Source organism: Neolamprologus multifasciatus, chromosome 22 (genome assembly GCF_963576455.1).
Source record: "Neolamprologus multifasciatus chromosome 22, fNeoMul1.2, whole genome shotgun sequence".
Taxonomy (NCBI): domain Eukaryota; kingdom Metazoa; phylum Chordata; class Actinopteri; order Cichliformes; family Cichlidae; genus Neolamprologus; species Neolamprologus multifasciatus.
Genome location: NC_140459.1, coordinates 12,160,004 through 12,173,170, shown reverse-complemented (window position 1 = coordinate 12,173,170; position 13,167 = coordinate 12,160,004). Strand labels below are relative to the sequence as shown.

General features: G+C 38.6%; 1 protein-coding gene across 2 annotated transcripts; it reads right to left on the bottom strand.

Annotated features, from left to right (window-relative positions):
* Positions 1-2,318: 2,318 nt before the first annotated feature.
* On the bottom strand, positions 2,319-12,966 carry LOC146493016 (sialidase-1-like). Of its 2 annotated transcripts, XM_085148214.1 has the most exons (7): positions 12,681-12,966; positions 9,940-10,129; positions 9,301-9,563; positions 6,478-6,660; positions 3,445-3,664; positions 2,440-2,674; positions 2,319-2,366 (listed from the first exon to the last, which is right to left on the bottom strand). In XM_085148214.1, the coding sequence occupies exons 1-6, from the start codon at positions 12,765-12,767 to the stop codon at positions 2,454-2,456; spliced, it is 1,164 nt and encodes a 387-aa protein (XP_085004340.1). In that variant the 5' UTR covers positions 12,768-12,966; the 3' UTR covers positions 2,319-2,366; positions 2,440-2,453. The 2 variants fall into 2 exon arrangements, with proteins under 2 accessions (XP_085004340.1, XP_085004339.1); XM_085148213.1 differs by having other exon boundaries at positions 2,319-2,674; positions 12,681-12,965.
* Between the last annotated feature and the right edge of the window lie 201 nt (positions 12,967-13,167).

The following is a 13,167-nucleotide window of genomic DNA, read 5'->3' as shown; positions in this document are numbered from 1 at the left end:
TTTTCACTCATTTTCAGTCCAGTCTTTGTACCTGACCATTTTCAGAGGAATGTTTGTTTGTTTGTTTGTTAAACCATTTAACTCTGACCTATGAGTCATTTAAGCAGAAAAGGGCACCTAATTCAAGGGATGAACCAGTGTTATGTCTACAAAAGCAATTTGGCAAAGAGACCGTTTTAAATTGTATCTTGAGGCATTTTGTTACTAGCAGCCTGTTGTAAAAGCACACTATTCGTTCACATTTCCTTAGCCAAAGAAAATGTAGTTTATCAAATTGTATTTTTACATCAAAAAGGCAATTCTCAATAAGCTACTAGTTGGAAACTTGGCATATCTTGATATCTACAGTGTGTCTTTAAAAAGGTGAGGAAACTGGACAAGTGGAGGACAAAAGAAGACTGTCCTAAAAGCTATCTACATCGGATGAACAGTAACTGAAATCCATGTCCTTAACAAAAGTTTAAAATTTAGGTTCAAATCATCATCAGTATGTACAGAGGAAGTCAGGAGAGGGTTTTGACGACAAGTACATGAAATTTTGATCCACCATGCAATGCAATTTGGAAAGCCTGTCATTGGCAACAGCTTCTTTTCAGCATGGCAGTGATCCCAAAGATGCTGTCAATGAAGTAAAAGCATGCCTGGATAGAAAAACACACAATGGAGCACTTATCGGTCATGGATTGACCTCAACATTATTGATCATCCTGACAGAGAATACAATAAAAGGCAGGCACTGACCTTTGAGAAGACTGGAAAGCCATTCCTGAAGACTACATAAAGAAATGAGAAGAAATGAGGACTGGCTCCAGACTTTTGGTTGTACTACAGATGGATAGATAATTTGCAGTGTGAAATTCCAGTCATGCCTATGGAGCCACTTATTTTTTTTAAACAAAAAGATTGCCAGTAAACGTCTACAGATGATTACTTACACTGAGATGTCTTTTGTAAGTTTTATAAAATGTTATGATTTAATTTTCCATATATGCGCTAATTTGCATGAATATTGACTATAAGTGTATGAAATAAAGACCTATATGTGTATTTGAGTTGACTTTTTCCAAGCATAAACAAAAACATGTCAGAAAAATTGACGTTGGCATGACATTTGCAACATATTTTGACTCAATTGTGACTTTCAAAAGGCGATTCATAATTAATCTATTTTTTTAAACTACATTCTATTAAAATGCAAAATATGTTAACCTGTTGATATGCCTAACAGCTGATCATTGAATATATTTTCATATTCATATCCCAACTAAATGTTCTTTCTTTTAGAAAACTCAGCACACTGATTTTCATTCTAATGTAAAGTTTCAAAATAAAAGCAGTAAATATTTTACAACTTAAAACTGAAAAAAGAAGGAGTTTTTTTCCCCTTATATTAGAGTTGTATCAGAAAGACATATAGAGAAAAACATGAAGTGACATTTTTTGCCTTCAACTGTGGTTTAAATCAGTCCCTCCCTTTTATTTTCATTTCAGACATAAAAAGTGTGTTTTCCACAATCAAATCCATAAAAACAAGGACAATGTGACAAGAAGGAAAATCCATTACAGCACAGTTCAGTTACCCGCCAAGCATCTACAGACAAAAGACATTTGGTCATAATCTGACATTTAAAATACACAAATAAAATAACTCAGATTCCGCTCCATAAATACAAACAAAGACATTTTGGGTTACGTTAGGCACCTTTTCATTCACACATTCTTCCACACATGTATATGAAACAATTATTTAAACCTCAAAGAAACAATTAAAGATAATTTATAAGTGAAAATATATATCTTTTAAAAAAGGTTTTGCTTTTTTAGGCCATTATTTTACACAATTACAAGCTTTCTAAAGGTAGAACTGATTTCAATCAGCATGAATTCACAGCAAACTTTATGATAGTAAAAGAAAAAACTGTTGCATCTATAGTGGTTCAAAAGTAATTTTCACTTTCACACACTCAAACATTAGTTTTTTTTCTGTCCCAAAACAATTAGGTTTACAAAATACTTAACAATCAGCTTTTTGTAAACTATGTCCCCCGTCTGTAAAACAATCTTCAGCATTTCCTGCTTTGACATATTTCTCTGCCCGAATTTTGCAGCTGTGCAGTTAATTGGCAAATAAAATTAAAGGGTTACAAACACGTGATTTAAACCACCTTTGAAAAATGTAAAGGACAGAAGGATTAAATGAAAGAAAAATAATTTTTGATGCCGTAATCACAAAATGTGTGCATGCAGATTCTTCTTTCTCCATTTTCATGATATCCTAGCATGAATCTGTTTATCTTCCTGAGAAAGGTGATGGATTAAAAAAAAAACCCTCTTCCGGTTTTCTTTTTTCCCTTAAGTGTTTAAATCTGAGAGACAAAACAGATAAATTATTTATGTTTAGTTTGCACCATAGTTCATCTCTGACTTTGCTCTACCTACGTCCTCGTGTGCTCTTAACGACCACCATACAGGTGGATCTTGGTGAACGAGACGGTCTCGAAATAGTCTTTCTGGCCCTTCTCGTAGATGACAAAGATGTACTTGCGGTCTTCTACAGAGCCGCTGTCCAGTGATGTCATACTGGAGTAGCCGCTCGGACCTGCCCATATCTGGACAGCTTTGTTCTCCCAAGACGTGCCGTTTGTCAGCGACCATTTCAGGGTTAGATTCACTCCTGAAGGAGATAAAGCATCACTTATTTATCCACTCAACTTAATCAGGATCATTTCAACCTGGATTTTTTTCTCATCAGTGAGACTGTGTTTTGTGCTGGTTAAGCAGTTTCCACCTGTACTGCAAAGATTCAGGGAAACAAGGTCAATCTATCTGATTACAGCACTGCATCATGGTATCATTTTCTGCCAGAAAGTTTGCCTCAAACTGGCGTGCATGGATCACTACGTAGCATCAGATTTCTGTGTTTACTTTCAGTTCAAATTGAAACCGAAATAAGGTGAAAGTCACTTTTTTATGAAGCTTTACTGAGCTTGTACTTTAGCTCATATGTGAATACAGTTCATAAAAAAGTGGAACGTTGCCATGATTTATAGAGCTACAGTAAAACCAAACCAGATAAGTTAGGGGAGCTGAAATAAACTTAATTATCATTGGATTCCATAAGAATATAAAGTAGTTATTGTGCCGTAAAGGAAAACACTAAAAGTGGCCAAAGTAACTAAATATTAAATTAAATACTAAATTTACTCAGGAACAAACTGGGTGGACAGTTTTGTTGTAACAGAACATGAATATTTAATAATTATAACTAATGCAACTGATATGAGCCAAGAGTAGAAACAGGAGCAGAGATCACCATGTTTCATATTAGCATTTCTCACTAGAATGGCATACAGAATACATAAAGAGTAACATTCTTAATACACAAAACTAACTTTTTGCTAGTCTTACACAGAGATGAAAAAGCTTAGTGCTCGTGTTTCTTACTCTTTTGCTCATTGGAGGGGTTGGTGAAGTAGATTACGCCCTCTTTTTGCAGAGCTCCAGCTGCCACTACAGGATCCACCAGTGCCTCGTCAAAAATCAGGCCTTCTAAGGGCAGGGTCAACCCTCCATCATAGCTGTGCACCACAATGCGGCACCGGCAGTGGTAGTTGTTCTGGTTCCGGACGTTGATGGCGATGGTCCCGTCAGTCAACTCAATTGGCTGCAGAAGGACAGACGGAGAAAAGTGTATTAAAGGTGAAAGATTATAATTACGATTGTAATACGGCCTTCATATAACTGCACTGAATAAAATAAATGGGAGAATCTACACTGAACTTAAAGACAAAAACAACAACTTTCTGTCCACTAGAGGGCAGAACCACACTTCACAAGAGTGCACTATGAGCATTCACGCTTCCTCGTAATGTCACTAAATAAACTAATGCTAACTCCCCTTTAACTTAATAACCACCAAACTTTCTTTTTGCTGCTACAAGTGTGACAAGTGTGACAAGAACCACTTGCTAATTTTCTGTAGTGCAAGCAAAACAAAGTCATTTTAAAACTACACATAAACATTTCGAAAGACAAAAAGAAAAACAAGAGAGAAGTGGCTGTTAAATGTAGCTCTATCAGAAGATTCAAATCATTAGTTACACTGACCAAATTATACTTTTCCATAAAAACAACTAATAGAGCCTCCACAGGCTTGGAATATATTGGTTGAAGAAATTAAACCAAGATTAACTGATAACAGAATGATGGGAAGATACAGAATGGAGAAAGAAAGGAACTGTTCATGATCCAAAGCAAACCACATCATGTGTCAAACATGATGGAAACAATGTTATGACATGGAAATTTACGGCTGCCAATGAAACAGAGTCACCAGTGTTTATTGATGATGTGACTGCTGACAGAAGCAAACTGCAAACGACACTCAAGAATTTCACAAGAAACTGGATATTCCTCATAGGCCAAGCGAGTCACTTGATCCAACCCAACACAGCACGCGTTTCAGTTATTAAATAGAAAAGTGAATGTAGAAAGAGCCTCAAACAAGCTGCAAGGAAGGAAACCATCTGCAGTAAAGGCCTGACAGAGCATATTAAAGGAGGAAATGCAACATTCGGTGATGTCCTTGACTTCAAGGAGTCGTTATTAAAAGCATTAAAAACAATCCTTATGTTAATTTTTCCTATCGTGTTTGAACGTCTGAAATGGGGGACCGTGCATAAAAAGGGCCATAATTTATAAACAGTTAATAGTTTTGTAATCGTGAATTAAGCTGAAAGTCTGCACTTTTAAATCCATTGTAGTAGTGTAGTGAAACTCTGGTATTATTTATCCTGTACCACTTTATTTATAAAGCAAGTAAGTGAAGGAGATCACCTGATGTGCGATGATAAATCCTTCCACAATTCTGGAGCTGAGAAAGCTCAGAGTTTGCAAGTTTCCAAGAGTCTTTGGAACGAGTAAAAGCATGTGGCCTTCTGACCTGACCTGCTGACCTGTACACAAACATGTGCTAGAGTAGGTATGAAAACAGCACTGTGCTAAAGTACGCAGATGACTCTGTTATTGTTAGTCAGCTGCAGGAGGCCAGCCCCATGATTCTGTTAAATGGCACGTTGAGTCCTCTCTTCAGTTAAAAAATGTCAAAAGATGTTAATCATTGATTGGTCTGATTTTAGGAAATGTGCTCACACACAACAGGTCACAGCTATAAAGGGCCAGGTGGTGTAACGTCTTGAGTCTGATAAACATCTTGGAACAATTATTGATTCAGAACTGAACTTTGAGGCAAACAAACTGTGAAGCTGTGAGCACAGAAGGCACCAGCAACTGTCCTGCTTGAGGAAACGTTCTTACTTCCACAAAACCACGATGACTTTATCCCGCTTTCACCAAGTCTGTTTTGTCCTTTTCCTTGGTGGTCTGGATATTTATGTGTAAAAAAACAGAAGCTCACTCAGGCACAATGTTAAATTACAGGCTGACTGGTGAGCCACAGCTGAACCCAGCTTCTCTGTATGTCAGGCAGTTACAGCGGTTGGCTAGTTAACTTTCACTTGATGACTCACAGCCGTTGCATAGCGAGTTTCAATCTACTAAGGATACAAACAGAGTAATCTAAAGCTGAATGATGTTTGATCACCACTGTTATGTTTATATAAATGATATGCAAATACAGGATAGGGAATGTGAAAATGTTTAACATTTGCTGATGTTATGGCTGTTTATTGGTTTCTTTAATGGGAATTTTAAGTCTGATTATTTTGCTCAGGTATGTAGATTTGTGGATTGGTGTAAATCTTGTTATTTGCTGACTAATGCTGACAAAGGGAAACGCCTTGAATTACACAGGCTCAAAAAACAGGTTTTTCACTTTCTGGTCAGTCTGTTTAAGTCAATAAAAGCTTCAAGCATCTGAGAAAACGTTACTGAGGACAAGATGACAAGATTTATGGGAAGTATGATTTATGGAAAATATTGATGTCATCAACAAGAAAGCTAGTCAGAGATTTCTTTTTTATTAGGAAGTTAAAAAGTTTTGGAGTCAACAAAAACATTTTTATTTTTTGGTGTATGTCAGCTTCAATATCTCCATCTGGGATGGTAACCTGAGTGTGGCAGATAGAAACAAACTGGGCAGCATTGTCAGAACTGCTATTGGTTGACAACAAACCTCATTAGATAATCTGTATCACACTGGCGTCTTAAAAACGCCCGTTCTGTTGTTGCTGTCTGAGAACGTCCTCTTTATTCTGATGCCACTAGGTAGAAAAAAAGGTGTGCATTGGATCATTTGTATGAGTGTATGTAGTTATTATTGTTTGAATAATTACCAGTATTTTTTATTATGGATTGATTATGAATTGATCTGCAGCATGGTGAACCAAAGACAATTTTCCACTAATGTCAACAATAAAGTTAATTTAATTGTGGAAATGACAAAAAACTGTGTAACTGTTCAAATACTACTGGCTCTAACTGTAAACTCTAACTGACTGACGGCACCAGCAAACATACCTGGCACTCATCAGGGTTGAAGTCCTGCGCTTTCTTCTTGTGGTTGTAGGGGATGCTTTTCAGCGCCGCACCGTTGTACCAGGTTTGTCCATGGTCGTCGCTCAGGATGCAGAAAACACCGTCGCCCTCCAGCGTTCCGTGACCGCAAACCACCAACCTTCCCTTTGCAGGATTGAAGCGCTTCTGTAGTCCAAAAGACACAAACAAAAAACAGTTCAGGGATGCAGCTGTTGGTTATCATCATTTAGTATTTTTTTAATGTTTAAACACAGTTGGTGAGCTGAGAAGTCAGAGAGAAAACAAAGAGAAGGGGAATTAAATGAGTGAGCTGTGCGCAAATATATATATATATTTTTTTTTTTACAGATACTGTTTCGTGTCATATTACTGATTAAAAAGTTGTAATATCCACAACCATAACAGCTCTTAAAGATTGATATAGACTGTGGAGAGAAACAAGCAGCTGTAGACATTACTGTCTGGATTAAATGCATTCAAAGCTGAAAATAAAGCTATGCATCTGGTTAAATTCAATTGAATAAAGTCCATATTAGAAAAGCAAGTATAAATATAGCTCACACAAAAACAAAGAGGTTCATTTACTGAATATCGGTGCACTTGCAGTGCCTTACATTATGCTCTAACTTTTTCTTTTATAAACCAGCTTTAATATTCCTGTGTGTGACCTGAGCACCTCTATGCAAGCAGAGGTTTGCTTGTCTGGAGCATTCACGTGTGTGTTAACACCAGCGATGATCTCAGAGGAGCAACTGCTGCTGCCCATCAGTCTGGGTTTCCAAACAATTTGAAGTTGACACAAAAGTGGGAAAACATTCAGGACAGCTGCTGATCTTCCCAGGAGTGGACGTCCCAGCGAATTCACCCCAAGGTCAGATGGTTAAATGCTGGGAGAAGCTGGATAAAAATCCCTGAGAGCTACATCTCAGACTCAGCAGGCTTCAGCTAGCAAATTAAATGTTACAGTTAATGTTCATTTAGAAAAAGACTGAACAAGCACAGTTTGTTTGGAAGAGTTACAAGGAGAAAGCCTGTCTTCTCTAAAAAGAACATGAAAGCACGGCTTAGGTTTCCTTTGGACAGACAAGGCCAAAGCGGAGCTGTTTGTTCAACGTGCACAGCACCACCTGACAACCAAACACAGCATATCAGCACAAACACCTCATACCAGCTGTCACGCTGGAGCACCTAGCCACAGGACCTGAGCACCTTACAGTCATTGAGTCATAAAGTCAAACAGTGGAGCTACGAGCTACTGAATCACAGAGTGTACTTAGTTTTTCACATGACTGTAGCTCATAATAAAAAATAAAAAAATGAATCTATATGTTCTAGGGAAGGCAACAACATCATAAGAAGCAGATTTTATTACAGCAGCGTTTATAGTTCACCTCGCAGTTAACATAATGTTTCAGTGAAGGTTCAAAACATATCAGCAGGTTACGGCATTAATTGGGATTCTATTATCTATTTTTATTTCATAAAAGGTAGACCAGTGTATCCTCTGCTTAACGAAATAATACTTCAGCACTTCCAGCTCACTTCACTTCACACAGTTAGGACCCTTTCATCATCAACAGCCTTACTCTGACCTCTCAGAGGCATGCAAGGGAAAAAATGACATTTCAACCGAACATTTTTATACTTGTCATTGTTCTGGAAACCCCATTATAGTTTTAGGGAGCATTCATGGTTACGAATTTATGCTACACGTTCGGGTTTCACACTTAGGATCCCAACTGCTCAGCCACTGAGATGATTCGTAGTATATTTAGACATTTAGTAAAGACACAAACATCCCAACATGTACACTTTGTCTTCCACTGATGCCTTTCTTATTTATGTCTGATTTAAGTATTGCTTCCCTGTTTAGGATTAATGAAAGTATTTAAGGAAGTCATGTCAGTGTGAGGTACAAGCGTTAGACCACAACTAAGACATACTGTGCATCAAATGCAACAACAAGAAGCTCCGTTTGCATCTGATTCTGAGTCCATTTTAGTAAACTAACGCTCTGTGAGAGGTTTATATACTTTCAGCTGCTACTACTGACCACTTCTTGTCTGAACTGAAACAAGAACAAAGCCAGGTGTCGTTTCTCTAATCTGGACAGAATAATAAAAGAGACAGCAATCACGAACCAGTGCAATCCACCGTAATCCTTTATCTTCCGAGCTCATGACTTTTTTTCCCTTTTTATTAAAGCTGGCCTGTTTTTATGACAGCTGCACATTGCAAAACTCTGATGTCAAACTCAAACCAGTGCAGCTTTTGTACCCGAGTCACATGAAAGCCTTTTGTCTCATCTGCAGTGTTAAGACTTTGAGATGATAAAGCTGGTCAAGGCAAATACAGGAAACTGATCAGATCAGAGTCAGATTGATAAAGAATGTAGTCTATAAGTAGGATCAATAAAAGGCTTGTGGCTTCTAATGCATGAACACACAATCACTCATTTTGCTAAGCATCAAAAGAATATTCTTAATGCTAATTTAATGCAAATTAGTTTTTGCACATTACACCTAAACCTCTTCAGAGCATAATTACAGAGGTGGAAAACACATGCATGGAGCAAGATTTCAGGAACAGGAACCAAATTTACATTATAGCCACAGAAAAATCTACCTGGAAAATCTCACTTTAACATCTTGAATCGTGACTCTGTGATGGGAATTGCTGAGCACCCAGGAGCTCATGATCACAATAAAAATAAATCCAGCTTAAAGGTCGTTTCACTTACATTTTAGCTTATTTTACAGCTTGAAAAGTTCTCTCACTTCAGTGTCACATCTCTTGTTCTCTCACCTGGAGGCCGAGGCCCGGCCCGGGAGCGAAGCTCTTCACGCCGAGCGTAACCGAGAGGTTTCTGGGCGGGGTCCAGCTGAGGCCGTCATCCCGGCTCTCCACCATCATGATGCTGGCCGGGCTACAGTGGTAGTGGTGGAAGCACACCGAGTAGATCAGAATCACTGAGCCCACTTCCTCGTCCACCACAACAGAGCCCAGGTTTATGCCATCCGGTGCCGCCCCGTCATCGATAATAAAGGTGGTCGGGGACCAGGTGGCTCCTAGAGAGATGATAGAGGAAGAGGAGGAGATGAAGCAGAGAAACCGTGACCTGTTTTTTGTGCTTTCGTGATTTTTACTTTTATTTCAAGGCTCAGTCAGCAGAATTTATATCATCAGTCTGTTCTGAACACTGCGTAGAACTCGTTGATCCAGTTTCAAGGTATGAAATGTTAAAAAAAAAAAATTGGTAAATATAAATAAAACCAAACATCTACTCAAAATATCAATTATGGTTGATGCTAACGATGACATACACTCCCAGACATTCATTCAGAAGCAATAAACTCTCCTCATTTGCGTCTATGTGACTGCTGACTGTTTTCTGACACACTGTGTAAGTTTTGTGTGACTGTCTATCTCTTGCAGTGGTCTTGCCTTTGTCGGTGGAGCGCCGCAAAGCAAAGAATTTCGCTCCAATGTCAGAAGAAGAAGACTTCCTGGCTTCTGCAAATGCCAGCAGGCTTCCTTTGGGGGTGAAGGTGAGCAGCGGGATCCTGTAAGTGTTTACCTGACCCTGGGCTCCGCTCACCCACAGCAGCTGCTCCTCAAACACCAGGGGGTCAATCTGAACAGCGGGGAGAAGGGCAGGTAAAACAGAGGGAAGAGATATTTGTGAATTATCTGTAGGCAGGAGCATCTTCAGCATGCTTCAGGTGTTATGTAACAGACAAACATGTGATCTGGCTTTGAGTTCAGGAAATGAAAAGAAAATCAGGTGATCTTGCTTTTCCTATAAGGAAGCGATTTTGTGTCCTTCAGCCACTAGAAACTATTATCAAGGGTCTAAAGTGGCATCCTGGCACCTAAAATAAATGAATAATTCAACCTGATAGGTAATCTGGTACAGAATAGTCTAAATCAGTTCATTTTTCATGTGGTGCAGCCTGACAGTCCTTTCAGCTATGACTATGAAGGCAATTAAAGTCATCACATGGCCCTGTCGTGCACCAACTCCACTGAAGCGAGGAGCTTCCACCTTCTGTTTTTTAATATGTCAAGTAAGTTAAATTCAACATTTCAAACATCTCAACTTTTATCACCAAAAACACAAACTGTTTCTGTGCAGTTTGAATATTAATACATCTGTTAGCTAAGGGTAGAGCTGCAGTATTTTCCAGGAGCACAAAAGTGAATATGATTTCACACTGATATTCAGGTCAGGAGAAGATGAGAGATTATTTTGAAGGGTAAAGACTGTAACAGATAAACTGGAAATTTAAAGCTTACATACCACGTCTTAGTGCATGCCAGATTTTAAAATCAGGCAGTGGATCTGTACAGGATGTGCAGCTGAAGTTATCCGATTATTTAATATCTGAAGACTATCCTCTGATAGTTCTAACATGTTAATAAAAGTGTATACTGTGTTGTATGGTTTACAGCTGCATGTTGCACTAATGCAGGTCAGCAAAGCCATAAGACAGATAGACAGCAGACATTTATGTGGGAATTATGGTTTTAAATTTTTTCATAGGATTCGACATAAAGTTCTGACCATGCAATAATATACTCAGCTGAAATTAGAGTTAATCTTGATAATGCATTAAAATAAATGTCCATATGCATATGACTAAGTGACACATGTTGCTTATAGAAAGGTTTTGGTAGGAACAATCAATACGAGTGTAAGCCTTTCTTTAGTAACACTTACCAAATTCCACCTTTACCTTAGCTTTAAGGTTTAAAAGCAGCAATGACGATTCATGTAACATCAGTACTGTAGAAACTTGTTCTTTCAGGGGTCACAACAGCTCAGCATTTCATATGTGCCTCCATCCCACCCTATCCTTAGCAACTCCCTCTGCCACACCAACCCTTTGCATGTCCTGCTTCACCTCATTTGTGAACCTGCTCTGTGGGCTCCCTTGTCGACGTCCTGGTTTGGCAGGTCTCTAAACCTGAGCTCTCCCTCTGATGTGCTCATTTCTAATCCTGGTCATTTTGAACAAAAATGTTAACATCTTCAGCTGCACCTCCTGTCGTTTTGTCAGCACATAAGTCTTCAAACCATACGTCATAGCAGGTCTATGACAGTTTAATTCTTCTCTCCAGAGCATGCCTGCAACTCTCCAGAGTCTCTTCCACATGCTTAGTACTCTCACTACAGATCCCAATGTCACCTGTAATCATAGTCCACAGAGACTCCTGCAGACTCCCAATGCATGTGAAGGTTATCCTGTCTAACGCTATGCCCATCAGCCAAAGTTACAACTCACCAATAAGACAAAAAGGCTTTTAAATATGATGGAAACTACCATAGAGAAAATGAAGCAGCAGTATATTTTGAGAAACAGAGTTACTGTCTTTTTTTGTTAGTGTGACTTTAAAGTGTCACACAAGAGGAAATGGTTCGAAGTGATACAGTACGTGTGTGTGTTATAACTGGCTAAAAATGGTCTGTTACCAGAGAGAGCAGCAGCCCAAATAACAGTGAAATAACAGAGAATACAGAAGCATATACAGACTATCTCATGAGGCGACAAGAACAAACTTCTAATGGTGTTGACTTAGCAAGAGAGTTGGGAAAGTTTCATTCAAATGTAATGTTTTAATCCAAGCATTTTTAACGTGTCCCACACAAACTATCTGTTTGTCACACATTTAGTTTGTTAGTTGCAGTTTGTATTCAGCAGCAGGCTGAATCCGCGAAGAGCAATAACCCTAAGAAATGCGGGGCAATAGGCCACAAAGAAACTAAACTACTGCACAAACACAGAAAACTTCAAGTTCCCCCAACTGCCCAATCCCACTTTAACCCCTGGTTATATCCACTGTTGGGTTGTTTGCCTTTAGATTACTCCCCACCCAGAAAACAACCGCGCTAAACAAGATAAGTGATGGACGATGATTTTACTACAGTCATTGAACGTCTTTGCACGGTTTTATCTCTGAAGCAGGAAATATATAATATTATTTTTCTTTTATATATTCTTATTGTTATATGGTTGCGCGTTATATGACCTGAATGAAAGTAAAGTGCATGTTTGTAGTCCATCTTCTAAAGTTGTAGTTTCAGCACAGACATCCGCTGTCACATTATTGCTCAGAAATTCATGCCGAGCACTTAGCATGCTGTTATGAAGACATACTAAGCAGATAATTGCGGGCTACTGTACCTGCTGAAGGCTGACGTTACAAACACAGCAATACACCACAACAAAGAGCTGTAGCCAAAGAGCAGCGAGCCGGCTTCCTGCTGCCATGTTGGCTCTTTCTCGTAATTTCTTCTTCTTCTTCTTCACTCCGGCAGACACAAAGAAGCGAGTGAGGAAAGAAAGTGTCGAAATAAGTCCGCAAAAACAGAAACAAAAAGAGTAGTAGGGATAAAACTCTCTCCTCTACTTCACATACCGAAAGGCCTGCCCCTGTGAGTCATATGACCCAAGGTGGGAGTCACATGACTAACGTCACTCGTTGCCTACTTCGGATTTAATCGTATTTAACCTGACATGTTTTCTATAGCCCTTTACTAACTATTAGAAATGTATTATTATAATTATTATTTTTTATTTGGACTATTTTGCAAATGTTACTTTTCACTTTAATTGCTATATTTTATTGAGTCTACAAGAAAGCCTGTATGCAAGTGGTGTAAATATATGT

Excerpts from the sequence above, each read along its gene's own strand:
- LOC146493016 (XM_085148214.1), bottom strand. The coding sequence starts at position 12,767 with ATGGCAGCAGGAAGCCGGCTCGCTGCTCTTTGGCTACAGCTCTTTGTT. Across the intron at positions 3,665-6,477 it reads TCAACCCTGATGAGTGCCAG|CCAATTGAGTTGACTGACGG; the intron begins GTATGTTTGCTG and ends GTCCTTCTGCAG. Across the intron at positions 2,675-3,444 it reads CCCCTCCAATGAGCAAAAGA|GAGTGAATCTAACCCTGAAA; the intron begins GTAAGAAACACG and ends TATCTCCTTCAG.